Source organism: Bubalus kerabau, chromosome 1, assembly GCF_029407905.1.
Source record: "Bubalus kerabau isolate K-KA32 ecotype Philippines breed swamp buffalo chromosome 1, PCC_UOA_SB_1v2, whole genome shotgun sequence".
Classification (NCBI taxonomy): domain Eukaryota; kingdom Metazoa; phylum Chordata; class Mammalia; order Artiodactyla; family Bovidae; genus Bubalus; species Bubalus kerabau.
The window spans coordinates 252,520,935-252,546,196 of NC_073624.1; the positions used below are offsets into that span (position 1 = coordinate 252,520,935).

Below are 25,262 nucleotides of genomic sequence, written 5' to 3' on the forward strand. Positions count from 1 at the left end.
TATCCAGTCCCATCACTTCATGGCAAATAGATGGGAAAACAAAACTAAAAAATGCCTGATCCTTGGAAAAAAAGCTATGACAAAACTAGACAGTATATTAAAAGGCAGAGACATCACTTAGCCAATAAAGGTTTGTACAATCAAATCTACGGTTTTTCCAGTAGTCATCTACAGATGTGAGTTGGATCCTAAGGAAGACAAAGGGCTGAAGAATTGATGCTTTTGAATTGTGGTGTTGGAGAAGACTCTTGAGAGTCCCTTAAACAGCAAGGAGATCAAACCAGTCAGTACTAAAGGAAATGAACCCTGAATATTCATTGGAAGGACTGATGCTGAAGCTGAAGCTCCAATACTCTGGCCACCTGATAAGAAGAGCCAACTCACTGGAAAAGACCCAGATGCTGGGAAAGCTTGACAGCAAGAGGAGAAGGGGGTGGCAAAGGATGAGATGATTGGATGGCATCAGTGACTCAATGGACATGAGTTTGAGCAAACTCTGGGAGATAGATAGTGAAGGACAGAGAAGCCTGGTGTGCTGGAGTCCATAGGGTCACAAGAGTCAGACATGACATCGATTAAACAATAACATGTAAATATATCCTTTCCATTGTTACCAGTTGGTTTTCTAAAGTGCACTCCATTCTTTTCCTTGCTCAAAGTGTTTATTAGGTACACAAACATTATCAAAATATAAAGACCTTGAACAGACTTCAAGATCTGGCCGAAAGCTTTCTAGTCTCATCTTTTCACTGATTAACTTCAACTTCTTGCACTCCCCAGGCAACTATTCAACTTCATGCTCTTTGTGTCCTTAACTACCTCAGCCTTTATCTATCTAAAGGCTAGAGAATGTTTTCCCAGCTCTAGCTAATGACTCCTTCTCTAATTCTCAGTCCCTCCTTAATACACAGGTCAAAGTGTTATCTCCTTGATGATGCCCTCCAGCAGTTCCCAGTGACAATTAGAAGGAAAGTTATGACCAACCTAGATAGCATATTAAAAAGCAGAGACATTACTTTGCCAACAAAGGTCCGTCTAGTCAAGGCTATGGTTTTTCCAGTGGTCATGTATGGATGTGAGAGTTGGACTGTGAAGAAAGCTGAGCGTCAAAGAATTGATGCTTTTGAACTGTGGTGTTGGAAAAGACTCTTGAGAGACCCTTGGACTCAGTCCATTCTAAAGGAGATCAGCCCTGGGTGTTCATTGGAAGGACTGATGCTAAAGCTGAAACTCCAATACTTTGGCCACCTCATGCGAAGAGTTGACTCACTGGAAAAGACTCTGATGCTGGGAGGGCTTGGGGGCAGGAGGAGAAGGGGACGACAGAGGATGAGATGGCTGGATGGCATCACTGACTCAATGGACATGAGTTTGGGTGAACTCCGGGAGTTGGTGATGGACAGGGAGGCCTGGCGTGCTGTAATTCATGGGGTCGCAAAGAGTCAGACACGACTGAGCCACTGACTCAATTGAACTGAAACAATTTCTCAGCTACAAGAGTAAATAAACTATTTAATAAACTATTTTACACTCTTTCCCTGGTACTCAATTTAATTATAAAATATGGGCAATAAATAGGTCCTACTTTGTAGGGTTTATGAACATTAAATGAGAATATCGGTAAGTCACTTAACACACCAACAGAAGAAACGAAGATAAACTTCCTCAGGTTAATCAAGTAAAGGATGGTAGCTGGGAATGATTCTGACCCTGTTTGGTTTAGTCTAAAGCTCACATTCTTTCTACCACACACGCTGTCTATGTCTTAGCAGATGACACATAAAGTTTACTTATTTAATACTCTCCCCCATTGAACTGTAAAGTCCTTGAATACAATGAGCATGTTTTACATGACTTTGTATATCCAGACACTCATTCATTTAAGTACTAACTCTGACACTGTGATGTAGAGATTAAAAGACCTAGTCTCTACTTTTAAGAACTCTGCCTAGAGAAGGGAGAATTATAAGCAATCTCTTACTGTTGTTTTCTATGCAAGAGGGACACTGGTGGCATATACATGGACTGGACTACAGACATCCAAATAAACACCTAAAAGGAGTAGAAGAAAACTTAAGGTACAGGGAAGCCTTCTTTGGAAGAGATGAAACTAGAGACGAATCTTGAAGATCTTTAAGTTAGGGAGAACTAGGGTTTCTGGAGTTTTTAAAAGTATTAATTCATAAATGATATAATTATTACACTGCTTATGCTCTGATAGTTTTAAATTATTATTGTTGATAAACATTTAATGGCCTTGAAATGCATTTTAAAACATGGATTCATTGGGGGCTTCCCTGGTGGCTCAGTGGTACAGAATCTGCCTGCTAATGCAGGAGACACAGGTTCTCAATCCCTGATCTGACAATATCCCACATGCTGCAGAACAACTATAAAAGCCTGTGCCACAACTACTGAACCTGTGCTTCAGAGCCCAGGAGCCGCAACTCCTGAAGCCTGTGCACCTACAGCTCGTGCCCTGCCATGAGAGAGGTTATTGCACTGAGAAGCTCGCACATCTTAACTAGAGGGTAGCCCTCACTTGCAGCAACAAAAATCCAGCACAAGCAGAAATAAATAAATAAAACTATGGGGGGGGGGTGTACTATGGAGGGGGAAGAATGTACTGGAAGGAGGATATTAAAAACTGAAAGGTTCTTTCTAAAAAGAAAAATGGATTAATTAAAATACAGTAATTCAGATATAAGTCATAATCACTGGTTGTTGTTCAGTCTCTAAGCCATGTCTCTGAGCTGCAGCAGGCCAGGCTTCCTCGTCCTTCGCTATCTCCCAGAGTTTGCCCAAATTCATGTCCACTGAATCAGTGGTGCTATTTAACCATCTCATTATCACTAGGCTATCTTGCAAATATACCAAGTTTAGGCACAAACTCAAAAAGAAACCTCACTGTGTAACTCTTCCAACTACAATGTACTTCTTCTGAAATACTGACATCTTAAGCTCACAGGAACAGAGCAAGAATGAAAACATTAATTACCTGGCAGTTATTTCTGTTTTCCACCCACATCCGATTGGCATATTATATTTGAGAGCAACAAACCACTAAGACATATTTGATTTTCAGTTATGTTCTTTTCATTAACAACGGCATGAAGACTTTTGACATGCCTGACTTTCTTCACCTGTAAACATCTATTCAGAAGTTTCGAAATGAGACAATACTTTTAAGTTGATTTTTCAAATGCACCCTGGCACACAGCAATAGCTAATAAATGAGGGTTATTATTGTTTCTCTGAATAAACCAGTATGGCCAGATGGTTCAAATACTGTTAATCTTAAATGGTATATGTCTTGCTTCTAAATAGAATATAAGACAAAAAGAAGAATCTATCTCTGCTTGTACTGTGAGTAATCCAATTTCAGCCTCAAGGAGGATATATGCAAGAATTAAGAGTAACAGTCGCGCTACTCTTTTTGGATTGCCAAATGAACCACATTTTCTAAGTTAAATAATGGCTCACTCAGGACACAAGTCTATCCACTTGCATCCTTTCACGTGATAGCTCAATTTTGGAACTGGAGAGTATCTTCGGCCAAGGAAGGAATAATCTGCCAATGTCATCCCCTGTATACATTGTAAACTTCTCCAGGGAAAAGACTGTGACTTATGCTCCAGCTATATCCAAAGCTGGCACAAAGTAAACAACAATTAATGAGTTTTCGATTAAAAGTCTAAGGGTTTTGTGCTGTATGGGATTCTGCAGGAACTTCTGGGAACACAAGCTCAGCAACTTTTCACTGTAGAAAAGCTTCTGTCATGGCTGCTTTTGATACTATAATAAAAGGCACGAACCTTTTATGAGGTCTGGCACATAGACCTCATAAATTCATGGCGAGGGCCTGGTGTAGAGGTTGTTAGCATTTACCGTGACAAAGGTGAAATGCCTGCAGACACAGCCTGGGAGATCTTTGCTATTACTACTGATTATTTCATCTGTCCTCTGTCCATGTTGGTTTTATGTATTTTTCTCAGCTTGGAGAAGTAAACATTTCTCTTGTGAACTTCTGTGGCTTATTTCAAGCTTCTCTAAGAGGCCCAAACTATTAAAGGAATCTGCAATAAGACAAAATAACACAAGAAACCTTAATAGTGTATGGAAGGGGAGGAAGACCAGAGGCCAGACACCACTCCAAGCACAGTAAGCTTCTAGAAAAGCCACCTCTACAGACAACTCCAATCATTAAAACACAGCTTATAAAGTAGCATCTTTAGAGTTGAAAGAATGGAGCTGGAGAGACCTAAAAGGCCAATTAATTCGACAAGTGAAAATTAAGGTGGAGTGTTTGGGGTTTGTTTGACAACAATGAGAAACACCTGGCTTAGGTCCACAATGAGATAACAAACCGCAAAACAACAAGCGCGCAAACCCGGCAGCTCTAAAGCCTGAAAATGACCACAAAGAGTAAGTAACGACGGGTTAAGCCAAACCAGCGCATTTCCTTGAAACAAATCATTAAAGTAGCCTCTGCGTGTGAGGAGGGACTCTGCAGCCCTGAGGTTCTTTCTTGGGCTGTCGGCTCTGGTTGTCCCAGTTTGGACGTGCAGGGGCCACATGGCTCCCGGGCCCATCTCTCCCTCTGAGCCCCGGGAGAGTCAAGTTAGTGACAGGGTTCCCCGGCCGGGGACTGCCACTCAACCCTCCAACCCTAGTACTGGCTCGCAGCCCCTGCACAAAGCTCAGTCGCGACCCCAAAGCCCCGGTTCTTACCATAGTGAGGCCGGCGAAGCCCCAGCCACATCACCCTTCCGGGCCCAGGGCGGAAGAGGCGTGCACGGCCGGCTTGCCTTTCTCTCCCCTTCCCGCGGTCTGGTTGGGCCTGTCAGGGTACCCCCTCCTGAGGCGCGGGTCTCGGGCTCTACGATAGGCTCCTCTCTACCGGAAAGGACGGGACTTAAATGACGTCATTCAGCCCCCGCGGAAGTAGGTGACACTCTCATTGGGTGCTGGATGTCCGCCTGTGGGAGCGGGCCTTTTGGAGAAGGCCGGAAGTGGAATTGCTGAGAGGTAGGGTCCGGAAGTGGCGATTGACTCTTTTAATAGTAGTCGGTGGTCCAGTTATTATTATTTTTTTTTCTTTACTTCTCTAGAACTCCTCAGCGCTCAATTTTTTTCCGGCGTAGACTCCCCTCGATGTGTAAGCTTCTGGCCCTTCTGTTTGTAAACTCTCGGGAACACCTGAGTTCTCTGGCGTTATCCTCAGGTCGTGCGTCTCCTGGGCTCCCTTTTCAGTTTCTCCCTTTGCACCTGCGGGATTCTTTGTGTAAAGCGCCTTTGAAATGCCCTGTAAAGCTGTGGGATTAGGAGGACACTTGAATTCAGAGGGTTGTGTTGAGAAGGTGTTTGATCATTTTTCTAATATTGGCATTCTCTTCTAATTCCCAGCGTTTTGTAGATTGTCAGTAGGTTCGATCTGAGGCTGAAAGGTGCCGGTTGGAGTCAGGAAAGAACTTTCTGTGGGAACAAATGGGAAGGAGCTGCCTTTCCTGAATCAAGTGATTGATGAGGTGTTTTAGAGAAATGGTCCACCTGCAAGACATATACCAACTTTTTCTTTTAATCAGTATTATTATTTAGCTTTCTCTAATTTTAACAATCCCATTAGATAAGGTTCTATTCCCTCTCCCCAGATTCTTTTTAGAATATTATCAGTTTTTTAATACTTTGACTCAAAGTGGATTGAGAGAAACAGGAAAAGGAAGCTCATATAATGCATTGATTTATGTGCTGTTCTTGGCCAAACTATGAGACCCTTATATATTTAGGGCAACACAGTGATTAGAATATTTGGGTTTCTAATATCTGTGATTGTATTGTTGGCTACTGCCCACCAAGTTTTTTTCTTTTCTTTTTTTTTTAAACCATTACAAACTTTTTGTTCGAATCTACTGAATTGTCAAGAATTGGTTAAGTACACAAATTTAGCAAGTACTTAACTGAGCTTTTATTCATACCATCATGAGACTGCTGCAGAGGGATAAAGATGGACTGTTCCTTCCAGAAATTTAGTGGGCATGGGGAAGAGGGGAATAAGAAATATATAAAAATATACTGTACCCTTGTCCTTTCAAAAAACAAGCTGTAATACTTTGTCTTGTGATTGCTTTATAATTTATTTTTTAAGTCTTACCATTCAAATTAAATTATCTTGGCTTGGTTATGGAAATTATGTTGTGCAACTCATCAAGCTTGGTTTCCAAAGTAGTAAATGTGTCTGCAGACATCTTGATGTCATGTAGATTGTCTTCATTTACATGGATACTTGAGGGTTATATGTAATAGCTGAAGTGCACCAGGAAATTGAAGTTTTTAAAAATCACAGTTGATTTACTGTATTTATGAATTTAATTAATTTTAGACTATAGGCTCTTATGTACTTCAGCTTCAAAATAGGGAAGAACAATGCCAGTTATTTTAAAGTTACCCACAGAGGAAGCCAAATAGCAACAGATAAGACTGAACATACATTTATATATAAAGTTTTTCATGTAACACAACAAAGTTAATCTGACACGATCTCTTGGCAAGATCCCTAAGGAGGTGGTAGTTGAGATATGTGGTCATTAAGCACATAAACTCCCTGTTCTTGGCTTCACTGCCAGTGAATTAATTTAAGCACTGTCTTACATTGCTATTTCAAAAGTCTCTTTTCTAGCAACTCTAGTATGGAATCTTATTTCAGACTATCTTGGATCATTTTCATACACAGTAAAAGTGAAATCTGATTCTTATAATTTCCTTCTTCAAAAATTATTGTCTCTCCTGCATCTAGGAGAGTATTTTCAACTTTGATTTCTTAGGTTCAGTAAGAAATACTATTATACTTTATATACTTTACATACTATTATATGTAAAAATAGTACATATTTATGTTTTTCTGTGCAAAGAATGGATGGACCTCCCTAGTATTGTCAGGTATTTGACCTGCAGTAAGCACTCAATGGAGAAGGCAATGGCACCCCACTCCAGTACTCTTGCCTGGAAAATCCCATGGACAGAGGAGCCTGGTAGGTTGGAGTCCATGGGGTCGCGAAGAGTCTGACAGGACTGAGTGACTTCACTTTCACTTTTCACTTTCATGTGTTGAAGAAGGAAATGGCAACCCACTCCAGCAAGCATTCAATGGGCTTCCCTGGTAGCTCATCTGGTAAAGAATCTGCCTGCAATGTGGGAGACTTGGGTTTGATCTCTGGGTTGGGAAGATCCCGTGGAGAAGGGAACAGCTCCCACTACTTCAGTATTCTGGCCTGGAGAATTCATGGACTGTTTAGTCCATGGGGTGGCAAAGAGCTGGACAGGACTGAGCAACTTTCACTTTCAAGCACTCTATAAGGCTTGTGTGTTTTGTATCTGGCTTTCTTTGTTCACTGAAATAAAAACCTTTTAAAGGGAGGGATAATGAAGGAGGGCCAGTTGACCTGAATGTTAGGCACTCAGTGAATGGTTTTTTAAATTAAAAGTTTAAAAATTGAATTGGTACTGCTTTTAGTACCAGACCGCTTTCTCCCATCCCTTTTTACTTGTCTCTAGTATCGGAGAAGGCAATGGCACCCCACTCCGGTACTCTTGCCTGGAAAATCCCATGGATGGAGGAGCCTGGTGGGCTGCAGTCCATGGGGTTGCTGAGGGTTGGACACAACTGAGCGACTTCACTTTCACTTTTCACTTTCATGCATTGGCGAGAAGGAAATGGCAGTCCACTCCAGTGTTCTTGCCTGGAGAATCCCAGGGACGGGGGAGCCTGGTGGGCTTCCGTCTATGGGGTCACACAGAGTCGGACACGACTGAGGTGACTTAGCAGCAGCAGTATTGATGGTGTTGATCATTTCCTTTTATCTGACTTTTTTCTCATTCAATGATATTCACATATAGTAAAAAAAAAATAATAGTTTTACTTAATTTGTTGTTTTCTTTGATCCTCAACTAGTCTCCATAGTCAGAGGTTGAAGTTCTTTGTTATTTAGTGTTCATTTTCTCCTTTTTTAAAAATTCTCTTTCCCCATGGGTCTTAGATTAAGACCCACAAAACTTTTGATTGACCTGCATGTTATTTTTTTCACCTTAAGAAGTGCTTCTCTTAATCTTTCTCTGATTTCAGTGCCATTTATTTGTTCTTCTGAGGAAGAATCCCTTCAAGAGTTTTCTGTGCTCCAAGTTTCAATTTCTCTTTTACTCTTCTTTCTTGAGATCCCTTCAGCACAGTGCCTATGATTCCCCCAAATTCTCTTGTTAGTGTCAGTCAGTCTGAAACTGAATTTTCATTTCTGTTTATCATGCTATTTCTTGCCTCCAAGCCTTTGCTCATGTAGCTGCTTCTTTCTGGAATGTGTTTTCTTATCTTTTTTCCTTCCACTCCTAAACCTTTTCCAACTTCTAAATTGTATATCAGATATAACTCAAGGAAGCTTCTTCTGAAATTTCAGACTGGTTAATGTGCTACATTTCAGAGGAGCTCCCATCTTGCCTCTGTATTTTACAAGCTTGCATAATAATCTTCTTTGGGTGTTTCTGTCTCACCAGATAGCTGGGAATATGTCTTACTCATCTTTGAGATGTTTAAAGCCTGGTACAAAGGATGTAGTCAGTGAATATTTTAATGCATTATTGGCATGACCAAAGTTACTCAGGTAGGAGTTTTGATTTCAATCTGAGTTTTATGAGATATAAGTCAATGCTTTATTTGCAATACCTTGTTTTCAAGGAAAAAGGTAACTGTTTTCAAGACAGTTCTTCTTATACTAGTAGGAGGTTTTTAGTTAATGCATTTTATTGCTCTGGGCAATATGCTCCTTGTCCTTTGTGAAGCTGCCAGTACTGGTGAGAAAGTTAGTTGTGACTTTTTCTAAAACACGGGCTGAAATTAGTGAACAGAGGGTTGTTATAGTCAGCAAATTTTTAATATTGATGAAATTGGGCTCTTTATAGAAGAAAAACACCATTGAGACTTCTGTTGCCCAAAAGAAAAAACCACGTTAGAATTCCAAATGGTTGATGAGGCATTCATGCTTTTGCTAGATACCAGTATTGCCAACAGCTTTAAATTAAACTTTTGCTTTTGTGCCACTGGGAAATCCCAGGGTATTTACAACATTTTACAAAGATTTTCTCCCAGTGATATGGGAGTTTGTTCTTAAGATTAATAATGGTTGGTTTGTTAACATGATTTCTGATACTTGGCATAAAAATTAGGTGCACTAATTTTGCATATAAAACACTGTTTAATTCTAGATAATGAGCCAGACTTTCCAACTACCTTTTATGGCAGGCATTCTGGATTTTAACTGCTCTCTGAATATTGTCATCATTTTTACAGTCTGTAAACCAGTCTTTTATAAATTTGTCGAGCTTTTAGGACTAACAAAAAGGGAAATAATTTAATTCTATAAATTCTGAAAACACTTCAGCGGCTTTCACCCTTAGCAATGGGATTGAAAATAATGATTAGGCTTAGAATTAAGAATCAAAACAAGTGTTACTTGGAGTACACTTCTGAATTTGTGCCTTGTTTCTCTGAGCTTTGTTAACCCTGCAACAGTGACCAAAATGTTGAAATAAGCAAGGACTTCAATCTGGTCTTTGTGTGAGAGGATGCTATTAGCTTACTTGTAATTTTGTAAGAACAGTTAATGAGAATTTTATTGAATAAAGAAAAGTCTTTCTCAATTGGCAGAAACAAGTGGCTGCCAAGACATAAGATGCGGCCATTGTGAAGAGACTCATCAAAGTGTCCTGATAGTATAAATATTGATGTGCTGAGACATGTCAATATTTACCATAGAATCTGGAAGTTGCCAAGTTCCTGTTTAAGAAATATGACCCTAGCATTGGACACAGTATATCAATAAATAAGGATCATGTCCCAATGAACAGCTGCTCAGAGAAAATCTCAGAGAAAATAGGATAACATCTGTCTAAACTTGAGGGCACTTCAAAAGTTGAATTTAAAAAATTTATTGATTCTTTTTTGGTAATTTGTAGGTGGATGCTTGTATAATATAGTGTATTAATATAGTTCCATATATGTGTTTGACTTAAGTATTTTTTTCTAAATTACAGCATGCTTGGTTGAAATGTATAATTTTGTAAATTAGTTGTGCTATGATACTCATCTCTAAATTGAATTTAAAAAATCTTGCCTTAATATTGTGTTTAGGAACTGACTTCTTCATTTAGAGCATTTTTCTTACAGAAGTTGGCTCAAATCATAATATTACTTTTGGGAACCAAAAGTTTGTGCTCTGAGAATTTAGCAGTAGAGAAAATATAAGTTTCTGAAGTTTAACTGTAATGAGGAAATTTATCCTGATTATTATATAGCAACTATGTCTCAGAAGAAAATGTATAGGGTAATGAGCGACTAAGGTAAATATGTTTGGTTGAGTATCACAGATCCCACTGTTAATTCCCATGTGAGATTCACTGTAACTTAACGAGAGTATTTAATGAAAAATAGTTGCTTGAAACCTTTATATCAAGTCGCTGGAACCACACAAACAACCTTGCATCTGTTTTACAGATTTCTAGAAGGTTAAACTTAGCATTCTTAGAATAATAATAGTCCAAACAGTCCTAGAAAAGCATGAACCATGGCTATTGGGACTGGTCCTCTCATCATTTCTCATTTCTGATAGTGAAGATTGATAGCTTTTATACAGTAATCTAATTATGTTACCATATTGTAATGTTTATATTACATTACAACATAATGTCACAGAGGTTTGTGACACTGTACAGGAGACAGGGAGCAAGACCATCCCCAAGAAAAAGCAATGCAAAAAAGCAAAATGGCTGTCTGAGGAGACCTTACAAATAGCTGTGAAAAGAGAAGCGAAAAGCAAAGGAGAAAAAGAAAGATACACCCATCTGAATGCAGAGTTCCAAAGAATAGCAAGGAGAGATAAGAAAGCCTTTCTCAATGATCAGTGCGAAGAAATAGAGGAAAACAATAGAATGAGAAAGACTAGAGATCTCTTCAAGAAAATTAGAAATACCAAGGGAACATTTCATGCAAAGATGGGCTCAATAAAGGACAGAAATGGTATGGACCTAACAGAAGCAGAAGATTTTAAGAAGAGGTGGCAAGAATTCACAGAACTGTACAAAAAAGATCTTCATGACCCAGATAATCACAATGGTGTGATCACTCACCTAGAGCCAGACATCCTGGAATGTGAAGTCAAGTGGGCCTTAGGAAGCATCACTACGAACAAAGCTAGTGGAGGTGATGGAATTCCAGTTGAGTTATTTCAAATCTTAAAAGATGCTATGAAAATGCTGCAGTCAATATGCCAGCAAATTTGGAAAACTGAGTGGTGGCCACAGGACTGGAAAACGTCAGTTTTCATTGCAATCCCAAAGAAAGGCAATGCCAAAGAATGCTCAAACTACCACACAATTGCACTCATCTCACACGCTAGTAAAGTAATGCTCAAAATTCTCCAAGCCAGGCTTCAGTAATACGTGAACCGTGAACTTCCAGATGTTCAAGCTGGTTTTAGAAAAGGCAGAGGAATCAGAGATCAAATTGCCAACATCCACTGGATCATGGAAAAAGCAAGAGAGTTCCAGAAAAACATCTACTTCTGCTTTATTGACTATGCCAAAGCCTTTGACTGTGTGGATCACAATAAACTGTGGAAAATCCTGAAAGAGATGGGAATACCAGACCACCTGACCTGCCTCTTGAGAAACCTGTATGCAGGTCAGGAAGCAACAGTATAGAATTGGACATGGAACAACAGACTGGTTCCAAATAGGAAAAGGAGTACATCAAGGCTGTATATTGTCACCCTGATTATTTAACTTATGTGCAGAGTACATCAGGAGAAACGCTGGGCTGGATGAAGCACAAGCTGGAAACAAGATTGCTGGGAGAAATATCAATAACCTCAGATATGCAGATGACACCACCCTTATGGCAGAAAGTGAAGAAGAACTAAAGAGCCTGTTGATGAAAGTGAAAGAGGAGAGTGAAAAAGTTGGCTTAAAGCTCAACATTCAGAAAATGAAGATCATGGCATCCGGTCCCATCACTTCATGGCAAATAGATGGAGAAACAGTGGAAACTGTGGCTGACTTTATTTTTGGGGGCTCTAAAATCACTGCAGATGGTGAGTGCAGCCATCAAATTAAAAGACGCTTACTCTTGGAAAGAAAAGTTATGACCAACCTAGACAGCATATTAAAAGGCAGGGATATTACTTTACCAACAAAGGTCCATTTAGTCAAGGCTATGGTTTTTCAAGTAGTCATGTATGGATGTGAGAGTTGGACTATAACGAAAGCTGAGTGCCAAAGAATTGACGCTTTTGAATTGTGGTGTTGGAGAAGACTCTTGAGAGCCCCTTGGCCTGCAAGGAGATCCAACCAGTCCATCCTAAGGGAGATCAGTCCTGCGTGTTCATTGGAAGGACTGATGTTGAAGCTGAAACTCCAATACTTTGGCCACCTGACGCAAAGACCTGACTCATTTGAAAATACCTTGATGTTGGGAAAGATTGAAGGCAGGAGGAGAAGGGAACAACAGAGGATGAGATGGTTGGGTAGAATCAGCGATTCAATGGACATGAGTTTGGGTAAACTCCGGGAGTTGGTGATGGACAGGGAGCCCTGGCGTGCTGAGGTCCATGGGGTTGCAAAGAGTCAGACACGACCGAGTGACTGAACTGAACTGAATGTTATATTGTGAACAGGGAATGCTGAGTATAATTGAAATCATATATTCTTGCAACAGCTACATTTGTGTCTGTAAACAACTTGATAAACATGGAAAAACAAATTTGCTTAGAGGATCATAAAAAAACTTTTGATGTGTTCAGTATATTAAAGATAGAAGTGAAAAACACATTTTAAAATTTAAATTGAATATCTCTTTCAGAGAGGCATTGCCATTATTTTGAGGTAAGATCTTGAGTTTTTACGAGAAAACATTAGAATTGTTAATTAGTGATTTTTAAAACTTGGGAAACATTTTTTGCCCTGTAACCAAGACTTGTACTTTTGGTTTGAGTAGACACATTATGACTGTTTTTTTAGAATCTTAGTGCCTTATACAAAATATTTGCCAATTGTCTTTTTGAATCACCTGTTACTGGTTATTTATTATGTGGTGACAACGAAGTCCCAGTGTTTTCGAAATGACATGTGTTTTGGATTTGATAAGAATGGAAGCATATTAAGTTGAAAATGTAAAACTTCCTGTTTGATGTTGAATATTACGAGTTCAATAGAGTGTTTCCTGAAGTGTGGTACACACACCATTGATGGAATATATACGTTTGCTTACTTACAACTTATTTTGCACATACTTTAAGATAATTGAGATCCACATAACCAATGAGTAACAGTGAGGATTCATCTTCAAATGTCTGATTCCAAAGCCTGACACAAGATAGCTTAAGCAAAAAGGAATTTCTTGGCCTCATACCTAAAACATTCATAATTAGATCTAGAATCTGTAGCTGCCGTAATCAGATCTGAGCTGCTGGCCACCCCTCAGTTCTACTTTCTGCTTTCTTCATTTTGTTTTAAACATTTCCAGTTGTACAGCCTCATAACATCAAATCTGGTACAGAAGAAACTCTATGCTTTAGATGCAAATAAAAGTCTTGACATTGAGCCTTACAGGTTTTAGTTGTCCTAACTTGAATCATGTACTCATCTTTGAATCACTTCCTGGAGATTAAAATGTAATGTTGGTTTAGTCCAGATATGTATTCTACTGCAGTTTGGGATTAAAGTCAACTTGCTCATACCCTGTGGATGAGAACAGTGGAGGTGGGGGTGTGTGGCACTCAAGGGTTTGTTGCTATGAGTAGGGAGTCTGTATTGAGTAATGCAAACCACCAAATTCTCTCTAAATGTTGGATAAATGAACACTTTTAACCTGAATTGGGTAGGGCATGGACCAGACACTGATGGCATTTTCTGATAAATGTTTAGCTATACCTAACAGTACAGAACTCGTCAGTTGGAAATGGAGAAGGAAAAGTATCAGTGTAAACTAACATCATTCAGATTGGTATAGAGTAAATTAATTCAGCCATTTGAGTTAGAATTGCTTATTATGTGTAATAGGTATTTGACTCATATTGGTTAGATAAAAAAATTCTGATGTCAAAATTCTAATGATGTGTCATAGGAAGAAAAATTTTGGAAAGTTTCAATACGATTATTACTTCTGGTTTCTTTATTGTGGATATTCTGTGCAGTCTTTGAATATACATATACATTGGCTCATATATTGAATATTTTTTCAATTAATTTTTTTACATTTTGGCCTTAAGACCAAGTTATTAGTGTATAGCTAATAAATTTTGAAATAATTTTAGCTATTTTGATTACCAGCTTTTCAATCTATTATTCAAAAAAAATTTATCCTTAATATATTTGATTCATTGTAAAATTTACCAATGCATTATGCACCAGTGTCCCTAGTGTAATGTTTATCAGATAGAAGTATTTTCTGTGACCACTAGTGAATTTAATACTTATTTAGTTAGGCTCCTAAATTTTGAAGTATTGATTATATATTTAAGAATGTATTTCTAGTAGATGACTTTTTCCTTTTACAAAAGTGTCCTGTAACAGATAATTATCCTGATGGTCAAAGAAGATTTATTGAAACCATTTTTCTTTGTACACATTTTATTATGGGAAATATCAACCATATGTAAAAGAAGAGAGAATGATGATTTCCCATTATCTAGCACAAGAATTTTTTTGCATTCCAGTCCCCTATAATGAAAAGGACATCTTTTTTGGGTGTTAGTTCTAAAAGTTCTTGTAGGTCTTCATAGAATCGTTCAACTTCAGCTTCTTCAGCATTACTGGATGAGGCATAGACTTGGGTTACCGTGATATTAAATGGTTTGCCTTGGAAATGCACAGAGATCATTCTGTCGTTTTTGAGATTGCATCCAAGTACTGCATTTTGGACTCTTTTGTTGACTATGATGGCTATTCCATTTCTTCTAAGAGATTCCTGCCCACAGTAGTAGATAAAATGGCCATCTGAGTTAAATTCACCCATTCCAGTCCATTTTAGTTCTCTGATTCCTAGAATGTCAACGTTCACTCTTGTCATCTCCTGATTAACCACTTCCAGTTTGCCTCGATTAATGGACCTTACATTCCAGGTTTCTATGCAGTATTGCTTTTTACAGCATCGGACCTTGCTTCCATCACCAGTCATATCCACAACTGCGTGTTGTTTTTGCTTTGGCACCATCCCTTCATTCTTTCTGAAGTTATTTCTGCATTGATCTCCAGTATCATATTGGGAGTTATTTCTCCATATTGAAGTTATTCTCCACTGATCTCCAGTATTATATCATATAAGACCTTTTAGAACTAACAGCCAATAAAGATGTCCTTTTCACTATAGGGGACTGGAGTGCAAAGGTAGGAAGTCAGGAAAAACCTGGACTAACAGGCAAATTTGGCCTTGGAGTACAGAATGAAGCAGGACAAAGGCTAATAGAGTTTTGCCAAGAGAACACATTGGTCATAGCAAACACCCTCTTCCAACAACACAAGAGAAGACTTTATACATGGATATCACCAGATGGTCAACACTGAAATCAGACTGATTATATTCTTTGCAGCCAAAGACGGACAAGCTCTATACAGTCAGCAAAAACAAGACCGGGAACCAACTGTGGCTCTGATGATGAACTTCTTATTGCCAAATTCAGACTTAAATTGAGGGAAGTGGGGAAACCCACTAAACCATTCAGGTATGACCTAAATCAAATCTCTTATGATTATACAGTGGAAGTGACAAATAGGTTTAAGGGACTAGATCTGATAGACAGAGTGCCTGATGAACTATGGACAGAAGTTCATGACATTGTACAGGAGACAGGGAGCAAGACCATCCCCAGGAAAAAGTGCAAAAAAGCAAAATGGCTGTCTAAGGAGGCCTTACAAATAGCTGTGAAAAGAAGAGAAGTGAAAAGCAAAGGATTAAAGGAAAGATATACCCATTTGAATGCAGTGTTCCAAAGAATAGCAAGGATCAATGCAAAATAATAGAGGAAAACAATAGAATGGGAAAGACTAGAGATCTCTTCAAGAAAATTAGAGATACCAAGGGAACATTTCATGCAAAGATGGGCTCGATAAAGGACAGAAATGGTATGGACCTGACAGAAGCAGAAGATATTAAGAAGAGGTGCCAAGAATACACAGAAGAAGTGTACAAAAAAGGTCTTCATGACCCTTTTAGTTATGATGGTCTGGTCACTCACCTAGAGCGAAGCTGAAACTCCAGTACTTTGGCCACCTGATGCAAAGGGCTGACTCATTTGAAAAGACTGTGATGCTGGGAAAGATTGAGGGCAGGAGGAGAAGGGGCCGACAGAGGATGAGATAGTTGGATGACATCAGTGACTTAATGAACATGAGTTTGGGTGGACTCTGGGAGTTGGTGTTTGACAGGGAGACCAGGCGAGCTGCAGTTCATGGGGTCGCAAAAAGTCAGACATGACTGAGCAACTGAACTGAACTGATAACAATTATCAGCTCAAAGCCCATCTTGTTTCATTTATATCTTACTCAAATTTTACTCTTGTAAATTATTTTTGAACAAACCCCACACATCATATCATTTCATCTGTAAATATTCTAACATGTATCTTTAAAAAGTAAAGAAACTGGAGAAACATAACCACGATTCTATTAATATACCATAGAAAATTAACAATGGTTCCCTATTGTTATCAAGTGCCTAATCTGTCTTTAAATTCCTCAGATTACTGCTTCATAAATTTTGATTGTTGGTTGAGTCATGATTTAAATAAGGTCTTTAAATTGCTCTTACTTATGGCTTTTAAATCTTTCTTAAATAGTCCAACACTACCCTGCTTTTGCATTGAAGTTTGTTGAAAAAATCTGGGTCGGTTGCCCCATGAAGTGTCCCACAATGTAGATTTTGCTGATTGCATTGCTTGAGTGACATTTTACATGTTTGTTCACCCTTTGTGTTTTATGTTAATTGAAGGTTTGGTTTTATTTATGATGTAGTGTTTTTTTGTTTTTTTGTTTTTATTTTAGCATGGGTATATCATTGGTAGTGCTGTGTAGAGAGTAAAAGCTTTTACCATGGAAACCAATGGGTTATGAATTATTTTTGTTTTGGTTAAGCCAGTGGGTTATGAGTTCTTTTTGTTTATATCTCAATATACAGTAAGTTTGGCTTTAGGACAGAACTTGTATTAGGAAATAAAAGAAGTCAGAATGTGGGGAATACACACACACACAGACATGTTTACTGGCCATACATTTGTCATTACTTAGTAACTCATCATTTCTTTAATTTTAAAACAAATTATGCTAGGAGTTCTTGTTTTGAGCCATACATGTTTTCTCAAAGAATGTTTTCCTTTAGAATTTCATGAGTTCTCATTAGTAGAAGGATTGTCTCTCTGTGAAAATTGTTTGTTGTTAGAATAATCTAAAATAAAGCAGTTATTTCTGGAGAAGGTATAATAAGGTTGTATAAAAAACTTTGCCTCTACTTTTGGAGTCTATACATGGGATATTTTGGGTTACATGTCACCTGATGATTTAGAGTTGTGTTAATATATTGTGATAACTTGTTCATAGATTAAAAAACAGTTCAGTACCTTGATAGTTATAAAGGGACAAAATTCAGAGAAAGGCTGAGAGCCACGAAGTAAGCTAAGAATAAGACTTATAAAGAGGCTGTCTAGGGTGGAGACAACCTTTAGGCAGTATGTTGGGTAGATTTGTTTTTGAATGCACTTCTATCTTTACTACTCCTTGCTGAATTTCAGTTTTCTTATTTTAGAATGGTTCTGAAGATTATAGCCATATATATTAAGTTTCCAGCATAGTTCATTTTGTTCCCTCACTGACAGTGCCATAGCTTGAGCTATTAGGAGAAATGAATGATTTAGTAAAGCTCTATCTGCATCATACATTATAATTAGTTATACATGTACCTTTATTTTTTCGTGTTTATCTAGTAGTTTTTGATCCCAGATTATTACCAGTCTCTTTTATTTTTTCCTGAGTTGAAGAAATTATTGGATATTAAACCAGATATACCTGAACTGAATGTTTTCACTTAACTCTCTATGAACTTCATGTCCTAAAATATCCTAACTTGATTGAATCTTATTGTCATCAGTTAAATAGATGTCTCTATTACAGAAAATTTCCAATCAAGCTTTAACCAAAAATTCAGTTCAGTTCAGTCGCTAAGTTATGTCTGACTCTTTGCGACCCATGAATCTCAGCATGCCAGGCCTCCCTGTCCATCACCAACTCCCTGAGTTTACTCAAACTCATGTCCATCAAGTTGGTGATACCATCCAGCCATCTCATCCTCTGTCATCCCCTTCTCCTCCTGCCCCTAATCCCTCCTAGCATCAGGGTCTTTTCCAATAAGTCAACTCTTCGCATGAGGTGGCCAAAGTATTGGAGTTTCAGCTTTAGCATTAGTCCTTCCAATGAACACCCAGGACTGATCTTTAGGATGGACTGGTTGGACCTCCTTTCAGTCCAAGGGACTCTCAAGAGTCTTCTCCATCACCACAGTTCAAAAGCATCAATTCTTTGGCGCTCAGCTTTCTTCACAGTTCAACTCTCACATCCATACATGACCACAGGAAAAACCATAGCCTTGACTTGACAGACTTTTGTTGGCAAAGTAGTACCTGTGCTTTTTAATATTCTGTGTAGGTGGTCATAACTTTCCTTCCAAGGAGTAAGCGTCTTTTAATTTCATGGCTGCAGTCACCATCTGCAGTGATTTTAGAGCCCCCCAAAAATAAAGTATCTCACAGTTTCCACTGTTTCCCCGTCTATTTCCATGAAGTGATGGGACCAGATGCCATGATCTTCGTTTTCTGAATGTTGAGTTTTAAGCCAACTTTTTCACCTTCCTCTTTCACTTTCATCAAGAAGCTTTTTAGTTCCTCTTCACTTTCTGTCATAAGGGTGGTATCATCTGCATATCTGAGGTTATTGATATTTCTCCCTGCAATCTTGATTCCAGCTTGTGCTTCTTCAGCCCAGCGTTTCTCATGATGTACTCTGCATATAAGTTAAATAAGCAGGGGAACAATATACAGCCTTGACATACTCCTTTCTCTACTTGGAACCAGTCTGTTGTTCCATGTCCAGTTCTAACTGTTGCTTCCTGACCTGCATACAAATTTCTCAAGAGGCAGGTCAGGTGGTCTGGTATTCCCATCTCTTTCAGAGTTTTCCACAGTTTATTGTGATCCACACAGTCAAAGGCTTTGGCATAGTCAATAAAGCAGAAATAGATGTTTTTCTGAATCTCTCTTGCTTTTTCCATGATCCAGTGGATGTTGGCAATTTGATCTCTGGTTCCTCTGCCTTTTCTAAAACCAGCTTGAACATCTGGAAGTTCTCGGTTCATGTATTGCTGAAGCCTGGCTTGGAGAATTTTGAGCATTACTTTACTAGCATGTGAGATGAGTGCAATTGTGCGATAGTTTGAGCATTCTTGGACTTCCCTGGTGGCTCAGACAGTAAAGCATCTGCCTACAATGTGGGAGACTTGGGTTCAATCCCTGGGTTGGGAAGATCTCCTGGAGAAGGAAATGGTAACCCGCTCCAGTATTCTTGCCTAGAAAATCCCATGGATGGAGAAGCCTGGTAGGCTACAGTCCATGGGGTCGCAAAGAGACACAACTGAGCGACTTCACTTTTGAGCATTCTTTGGCATTGCCTTTCTTTGGGATTGGAATGAAAACTGACCTTTTCCAGTCCTGTGGCCACTGCTGAGTCTTCCAAATTTGCTGGCATGTTGACTACAGCACTTTCACAGCATCATCTTTCAGAATTTGAAATAGCTCAACTGGAATTCCATCACCTCCACCAGCTTTGTTTGTAGTGATACTTCCTAAGGCCCACTTGACTTCACGTTCCAGGATGTCTGGTCTAGGTGAGTAATCACACTATTGTGATTATCTTGGTCATGAAGCTCTTTTTTTGTACAGTACTCCTTTGTATTCTTACCACCTCTTCTTAAAATCTTCTGCTTCTGTTAGGTCCATACCATTTCTGTCCTTTATCGAGCCCATCTTTGCATGAAATATTCCCTTGGTATCTCTAATTTTCTTGAAGAGATCGCTAGTCTTTCCCATTTTGTTGTTTTGCATTGATCGCTGAGGAAGGCTTTCTTAATCTCTCCTTGCTATTCTTGGGCACTCTGCATTCAAATGCTGTATCTTTCCTTTTCCCCTTTGCTTTTGGCTTTTCTTCTTTTCATAGCTATTTATAAGGCCTCCTCAGACAGGCATTTTGCTTTTTTGCATTTCTTTTCCATGGGGATGGTCTTGATCCCTGTCTCCTATACAATGTCACGAACCTCCGTCCATAGTTCATCAGGCAGTCTATCAGATCTAGTCCCTTAAATCTATTTCTCAATTCCATTGTATAATCATAAGGGATTTGGTTTAGGTCATACCTGAATGGTCTAGTGGTTTTCCCTACTTTTTCAATTTAAGTCTGAATTTGGCAATGAGGAGTTCATGATCTGAACCACAGTCAGCTCCTGGTCTTGTTTTTGCTGACTGTTGAGTGGCATTTTCAAATAACAGCAGTTCTCCAAATTGGTTATGGCCATCATTTGTCCATGTTTTCTGAGCAAACAAGGTATCCTAATAAAAGATACAAAATATTTTATACAAGATTATTTTTGAAAGATTGATTATTTTAGTGTCTGGCTTTAGTTTGGAGTTATTAGATCAAATCAGTCACTCAGTCGTGTCCGACTCTTTACGACCCCATGAATTGCAGCACGCCAGGCCTCCCTGTCCATCACCAACTCCTGGAGTTCACTGAGACTCACGTCCATCGAGTCAGTGATGCCATCCAGCCATCTCATCCTCTGTCGTCCCCTTCTCCTCCTGCCCCCAATCCCTCCCAGCATCAGAGTCTTTTCCAATGAGTCAACTCTTCACATGAGGTGGCCAAAGTACTGGAGTTTCAGCTTTATCATCATTCCTTCCAAAGAAATCCCAGGGCTGATCTCCTTCAGAATGGACTGGTTGGATCTCCCTGCAGTCCAAGGGACTCTCAAGAGTCTTCTCCAACACCACAGTTCAAAAGCATCAATTCTTCGGTGCTCAGCCTTCTTCACAGTCCAACTCTCACATCCATACATGACCACAGGAAAAACCATAGCCTTGACTAGATGGACCTTTGTTGGCAAAGTAATGTCTCTGCTTTTGAATATGCTATCTAGGTTGGTCATAACTTTCCTTCCAAGGAGTAAGCGTCTTTTAATTTCATGGCTGCAGTCACCATCTGCAGAGATTTTGGAGCCCAGAAAAATAAAGCCTGACGGTTTCCACTGTTTTCCCATCTATTTCCCATGAAGTGATGGGACTAGATGCCATGATCTTCGTTTTCTGAATGTTGAGCTTTAAGCCAACTTTTTCACTCTCCACTTGGCAATTTGATCTCTGGTTCCTCTTCCTTTTCTAAAACCAGCTTGAATATCAGGAAGTTCATGGTTCACATATTGCTGAAGCCTGGCTTGGAGAATTTTGAGCATTAATTTACTAGCGTGAGTTTAGAGTTAAGTCCCTTTTAATAATGAAAAACATTTACATTAGTGGGTATCTTTTTGGATATCTGTGTTTCTTTAATTTGTTGGACATTGTTGTACCTTGGCCAAAGAGGAGTATTCATGCAGGCAGAATTGAATTTACTAATATACATTTCACTTGTTAATTAAAGCTAATTTTTAAGGTATTGGCATTACATTATGATTGTTTTTAGTGAATCTACCAGTTTATTTTGTTATTTCATTTTATGAACACAGGATTCCTCATGTGAACATATTCTTAATATCGCTTGTTTTTATTTTGGGCCTGAATTTTTTTTTAAACATCAGAAAATGTAGAAACTTCATATATTATCTACCATGTATTAACATATCTCTTCCTTACTTTTTAATTAGTTCTTTAGCTCCCATCTAGCAAAATTATATACCATCTTGTATTTTAGTTATAATTTTGTACAACTCTATTTTGTCATGTGTTTGTAACTGGATTAAAATCTTCTAAGGGAAGACAACATTTCTTCTTCTTCTTCTTTTTTTTTAATCTACTGTATTTCTTATTGAGCATAGTTTGTACATAGTGCTTCCTCAATGAATGTTTGAATGGTAATAGAGTGGACTTTGGAGAAGGAAGTGGCAACCCACTCTAGTACTCTTGCCTAGAAAATCCCATGGATGGAGGAGCCTGGTAGGCTGCAGTCCATGGGGTCGCTAAGAGTCAGATACGACTGAGCGACTTCACTTTCACTTTTCACTTTCATGCATTGGAGAAGGAAATGGCAACCCACTCCAGTGTTCTTGTCTGGAGAATCCCAGGGATGGAGAAGCCTGGTGGGCTGCTATCTGTGGGGTCACACAAAGCTGGACATGAGTGAAGCGACTTAGCAGAGTGGACTTTTTGCAATTCATTTCCTTCAAATAAATGTTAGTTCATTATTTCAACCTAATGGAAAGTTTGGTTTTGTTCTGTGTACTGCGTCTGAAAGCTTCCCAGGTGACACTAGTGGTGAAAAGCCCTGCCTGCCAGGAGATGCAAGAGACATCGGTGCGATCCCTGGACCTGCAGATCCCCTGGAGGAGGGCATGGCAACCCGCTCCAGCATCCTTGCCTGCTGAATCCCATGGACAGAGAAGCCCAGCAGGCTACAGTCCATAGGGTTGCAAAGAGCTGGACACGACTGAAGTGACTTAACATACGCACACACATTGGCTTTGAAACTAACTTAACTTTGAATGACTCTTCAGGTTAGCTTTTTAGATTCTTCATTACAAAATTAAACTTATTTCTGTTCCACAAAGTAGCTTCATTTGTTGCTAAGTATTCTGTTGATTTGGAGAAGGAAATGGCAACCCACTCCAGTGTTCTTGCCTGGAGAATCCCAGGGATGGAGGAGCCTGGTGGGCTGCCGTCTATGGTGTTGCACAGAGTCGGACATGACTGAAGCAACTTAGCAACAGCAGCATTCTGTTGAATCTTTGGGGAAAGTGTTTGTTTTAAAAAAAATAAATATTTATTTTTTTTCCTAAGCAATGTGATATTTTTGACTTCTTCCTAATGAGAAAAATCATCACTGATAATTCTGTATGTAGTTTGAATATTGTTGATGACTTTCATTGTATTTTATAGGCATGAACATCTCTGATTCATTTCTGTGTCAGAATCTTTTTAAGGATTTAACTTCAAAATTGATCTTCTGTTGTCGTCAGAAGATGACAATGGATTGAATATTTTTCTGATTAATATTCTGATTAATATGGTTAATTTTTTAGTTGTACTGTGTTTAGTCATTCAGTTGCATCCAACTCTTTGCAACCCCATGACTGTAGCCTGCAGTGCTCCTCTATCCATGGGAATTCTCCAAGCAAGAATACTGGAGTGGGTTGCCATGCCCTCCTTCAGGGGATCTTCCCAACCCAGGGATAGAACCCAGGTCTCCTGCCTTGCAGGTAGATTCTTTACCATCTGAGCCACCAGGGAGGCCCAATTTTTAGCTGTGCAACCTTATTTTTTTGCTGCCAGCTACAGGTATTGGCTTCCAGATACTGCCATTACACAGTGTAGAAGCACAGACTCCAAAATTCTTATACCTTAATAACAAATGACTCTAATCTAGGTTAACTGCATTGCTTACTTTATTCAAATGTAGAGGTCCAAACATAGGAAGTCAACAGAGTGGTACTAGAATTCTGAAGCTGCCAAAGTTCCATTTCAAAAAGTCAATAGATGTATACTCTAAACTCACTGTTGAGCGATTCAGTGGGCATAATTCAGCTCTGAGCCTCTTCACTCAGGAGGAAGAGCTGGCAGAATCTCTCTGAATATGATGATCCTGATATCCTCCCCATATTATGTCTTCTTCTTTTTGCTCCAGTTGGGGAATGAGATGATTGACAGTGAGATCCTTGGAGGCTGATCATAACTGCTTTCAGTGCTCCTAGACCTTGAAACAATTGATAGATATTCATAGGTATAGACTCGAGGTGTTTATTTTAGGAGAGTAAATAGCTTAAGCAAAAGCGCAGTTGCAAGGGTGGATACAGAATTCCTCCTTACCTTTAGGTCTTAGACCTCATTTCTTCCAGAAAGCTTCTTATGACTCTGTCAGTCTGGGTGTGTCTAATCAGGGTTCCCTAGTTAACTCTTCTACCTCTTTATGGCTCTGACCACAATGTTTTATAACATGTGTTTATTTGATTCTCTCTTCATGAGATTGTAAATGTTCTGAGGTCAGGGGATATGTCTATTTTATTCACAGATCTATTCCCAACACCTATCATACGACCTGTTGTCAGGCAGGATCTAAATAAATGCTTATGTTTGACTTGCCATGTTTCAAAAGTCACTGTATTTGTGAGAGGCCAACTTGGACCTTTTTATCCAGTGACATTAGGAAAGATCAGATTTCTCAGGTAAAGATTCCCTGTTCCAAGAGTGTGGGGATAAAAGAATTAGTTTCTGAATTAGTAGAGGTTATACACCAATAGCCTTAAATAAAGCTGGACTAAGGCTGTTTTGTTTGGAACATTGGTGTGTTTTCCACCACCATTTATCAGTTCCTCAATTCTCCAGCACCAGCTGGATATCCAGCAATTCAATTCAGTTCTGACACTGTTTACCTGGAGTTAGTGTCAGTTTCCATAGGTTAAAGGCTTCAGTCCCACAAGACTGCCCTCACTTCAGATGCCAGTCGCAAGTTCTGAGTCACCCATACTTCTGATGTGCAATACATTGGAGGTTCCCATTGATTATCTTCTCAGGACTGATAATTTGTTAGAATGGCTTACAGAACTCAGGAAAATGCTTTGTTTTTATTTACTGGTTCAGTAAAAAGGATACAGCTGAGGAATGACCAAATGGAAGAAATGCATAGGGTGAGATTTGGAAGGTTAGAGTGCAGGTCTTCTGTTCATTGAGTGGGTGAGTTGCTCCCCAGTATTTTGAGTTGTTCACTAGCCCAGTGGCATTCCCCCTGCCCCATTTCTTTGTTCCAAAGGTTTTATAGAGCTCAATCTCCAGCTCCACACTCCTCTTTGGAGGTGGGTTGGGATTGCGGTTGAAAGTGCCAACCCTTTAATCTTTTGGCCTTCCTGGTGACCAGCTGTATCCTGAGGCTAGTGACCCACCCTAAGTCAGCTTATTACTATAAACACCACATCCATGACTACTGGGAAA

The 25,262-nt window shown here is 39.2% G+C and overlaps 2 protein-coding genes across 11 annotated transcripts in view; one reads left to right on the forward strand and one right to left on the reverse strand.

Annotated features, from left to right (window-relative positions):
- Positions 1-4,886, reverse strand: part of TMEM167A (transmembrane protein 167A) — a 91,009-nt gene extending 86,123 nt beyond the window's left edge. The window contains exon 1 of one of the 3 annotated variants that reach the window (XM_055563290.1): positions 4,732-4,886. In XM_055563290.1, coding sequence (XP_055419265.1) covers positions 4,732-4,734 — 3 coding nt within the window. In that variant the 5' untranslated portion in view covers positions 4,735-4,886. The remainder of the gene's footprint in view (positions 1-4,731) is intronic. The other 2 variants (XM_055563298.1, XM_055563307.1) reach the window with 2 other exon arrangements.
- A 7-nt stretch (positions 4,887-4,893) lies between these two features.
- The window catches only part of XRCC4 (X-ray repair cross complementing 4), a 304,423-nt gene continuing 284,054 nt past the window's right edge, over positions 4,894-25,262 (forward strand). For 6 of the 8 annotated variants that reach the window (XM_055563263.1, XM_055563272.1, XM_055563255.1 and 3 more), the window contains exon 1: positions 5,021-5,158. The gene's annotated coding sequence lies outside the window, so the exon portion shown is untranslated. Of the gene's footprint in view, positions 5,159-15,626; positions 15,759-25,262 lie in introns of all 8 variants that reach the window. The other 2 variants (XM_055563240.1, XM_055563215.1) reach the window with 2 other exon arrangements.